This window comes from Chlorella variabilis (assembly GCF_000147415.1).
Source record: "Chlorella variabilis unplaced genomic scaffold CHLNCscaffold_6, whole genome shotgun sequence".
Taxonomy (NCBI): Eukaryota; Viridiplantae; Chlorophyta; class Trebouxiophyceae; order Chlorellales; family Chlorellaceae; genus Chlorella; species Chlorella variabilis.
The window spans coordinates 754,661-756,955 of NW_005435082.1; the positions used below are offsets into that span (position 1 = coordinate 754,661).

Here is a 2,295-nt window from a genome sequence, read left to right on the forward strand (position 1 = left end):
CTGCGGGATACGGGGGGAGAGTAGGGGCGTGACGACCAGAACGGCAGGCACGGAGTGAGCGAAAAGAGGGGGGGACGGCGGGCCGCCCGGCACGCGGCGGCAGCAGCAGCGGCCTGCCCGAACGCAAATCGCTCGGCGGCAACAGGCTCCTCCGCCAAGCCACGCCACCCCACGTCTCAATTCGCTGAAGGGAAAGCACCAGGGCTTGGGGCCGCGACACACGGAAGCGGGAATTGGGGGGAGGGGCTGGCGCGCACAAACCGCGTCGTAGGGGGCGAACAAGTCGCAGAGGGGGTGGCCGGGCACCAACGGGGCACACGGGGGCTCATACAACGGGCCGGGAGCCGGCACCGGCCCGAGGGGGTGTTCGCCGGACTAGCCGAGCCGCGGGCGCCGCAGGGCCCGGGGCACCCCTCCACGCACCATCAGGAGGCCATCTCGAGTGCGGGCAGTTGCAGAATGGGCGGCTGGCGGGCCAAGCGAGCCGGCGATGCTGCGGTCGCCCTCGTCCTGCGTCCCCAAGGCAGGGTGTTGCTCAAGAAGGGCCCCAGAGGAGCGGGAGGGGGGCGCGGGGCCCGGACGCGCCGGGGGACTCGAGCAAGGAACGATGAACAATAGCCGGGGTGCCGAAAAGCAAGGAACAATGCGTGTGCGTGTGTGCGTGTGTGATACAGGGATTGGGCACATTAATGTGCTGGGGCCGAACCCGCTAACCCTGCCGGCTGTCCAGAGCGAGGAAAATCTGGCCGCCGATGGCATCCCGGGGAGGCTCCGTCTTGCAAGCGCCATGCCGGTCTGCCTGGCAGCCGTCCGCCGCCCAGATGCCGCCACGAAGGTGCCGTGAGGCAAAGTCCCAGCTAGTGTCCCGGCTGGGGTTCGAACTCGTGCCTGTGGTATCACCCACCGGCACTCATCCAGCTCCTTATTCAACGTCGCGGCCAACGACGAGCAAGCTGACTGACTGACTGACTGAGATTACAGAGAACCCGGCCCTTTAAAGGGCTGGGGACACACAAGCCGTGCCCACTAGCTCTGGACAATATAAGTATGAAACCAACCAACAGACAGGGCGGCGGAGCGGGGGCTGCGAGGAGCCGGTCGGGCACAGCGGGCGGCAGGGAAAGCGGAGGGTGCCTTGGAGCCAGCCCAGTGACTGTCAGAGAGGTGTGAGGAGGGGAAACGGGGGGCAAAAGACAGGGGAAAGAGGGGGATCAAGGGCCAGGACCGCCAGCAGGCGGCGCAAGCGGCTCAGAGACGCCACCCACCCCGGCACAGAAGCTGGGGGAGCGGCTAGGCGGGCGGGCGGGGACCGCCTCAGAGGGCAGGCGACACAGGGGGTCAAGGCTCAGGTCAGATCACACGGGAGAAGGGGGCAGCCAGCTGCCAACGAGGAGAGGGGAGAAAGGGGGACGCCAGAGAAAGCACACCGAGCGGCAGCGCGGCAGGCACAGCAGCGCACGAGCAAGCACAGGCGCACAGGCACTGCAGCACACTGCCGGCGGGTCCCCGATGGCGTGACTGCGGAAAAGCGCAACCACCTCCACTGGTTCCAAGCACACCTCGCACGGCGCAATAGCCAGCCAAGGGGCACCACAGCCAGGCAGCAGCCGACAGCGCACGGGCAACCGGATGCAAGCCGGCACAGCAGGCGAGCAGCGCGGCAGCAAGGCGGCGGGCACAGGGCAGGCAGGCAGAAGATGGGCAAGAGGGAAGACGGACACGAGAAAAGGGGTGAGGAGGGCACAGTCAGGAGAAAGGCGGGGAAGGGCCAGCGGAGCTGACTGACGATCAAGCAGGGGGAGGAACAGGAGGGGGGCGGAGCCGAACGCGGCCGCCGGTAGAGAAGAAAAAGGGGTGGGCAGGGCCAAGGCTGTCAACCCAAGAGGCGGGGGCACAGCCCAGGGCCTCAAAATCAGCGAGAAGGGACCAGAAGGAGTGGAGAGCCGCGCGGCGGGCAGCCTCCAGCGGCGTGGCTGCGGGCTGCGGTGCTGCGGGGCCAGGCGCGGCCGGCTCCAGCGGCGGGGGCGGCGGGTCCTGAGTGCCGCCGCCGGAGGAGGCTGCGCCGGCAGCAGGCCGCGAGGCCGGCTGGTGCAGGAAGCCGTCGAGGGTGAGCTGGGTGAAGCGCGGTCCGGCGGGCTGCGCTGGCGGGGCGCCACGGCGGCGCAGCACCTCGGCCGCCAGGCTGCGGCGGCCCCGGTCCATGGCCTCCACAGCGGCCAGGCACACCACACCCCAGGCGCCAGCGCGCACGCCAGGCGGGGGGCGGGCAAGCCAGATGTCGGCGGGACAAGGGAG

General features: G+C 69.5%; 1 protein-coding gene across 1 annotated transcript in view; it reads right to left on the reverse strand.

Annotated features, from left to right (window-relative positions):
- The window catches only part of CHLNCDRAFT_51282 (hypothetical protein), a gene marked incomplete at both ends in the record, with an annotated part of 3,558 nt that extends 2,644 nt beyond the window's left edge, over nt 1-914 (reverse strand). Inside the window, one exon of the mRNA XM_005849247.1 lies at nt 905-914. Coding sequence (XP_005849309.1) covers nt 905-914 — 10 coding nt within the window. The remainder of the gene's footprint in view (nt 1-904) is intronic.
- Nucleotides 915-2,295: the final 1,381 nt, after the last annotated feature.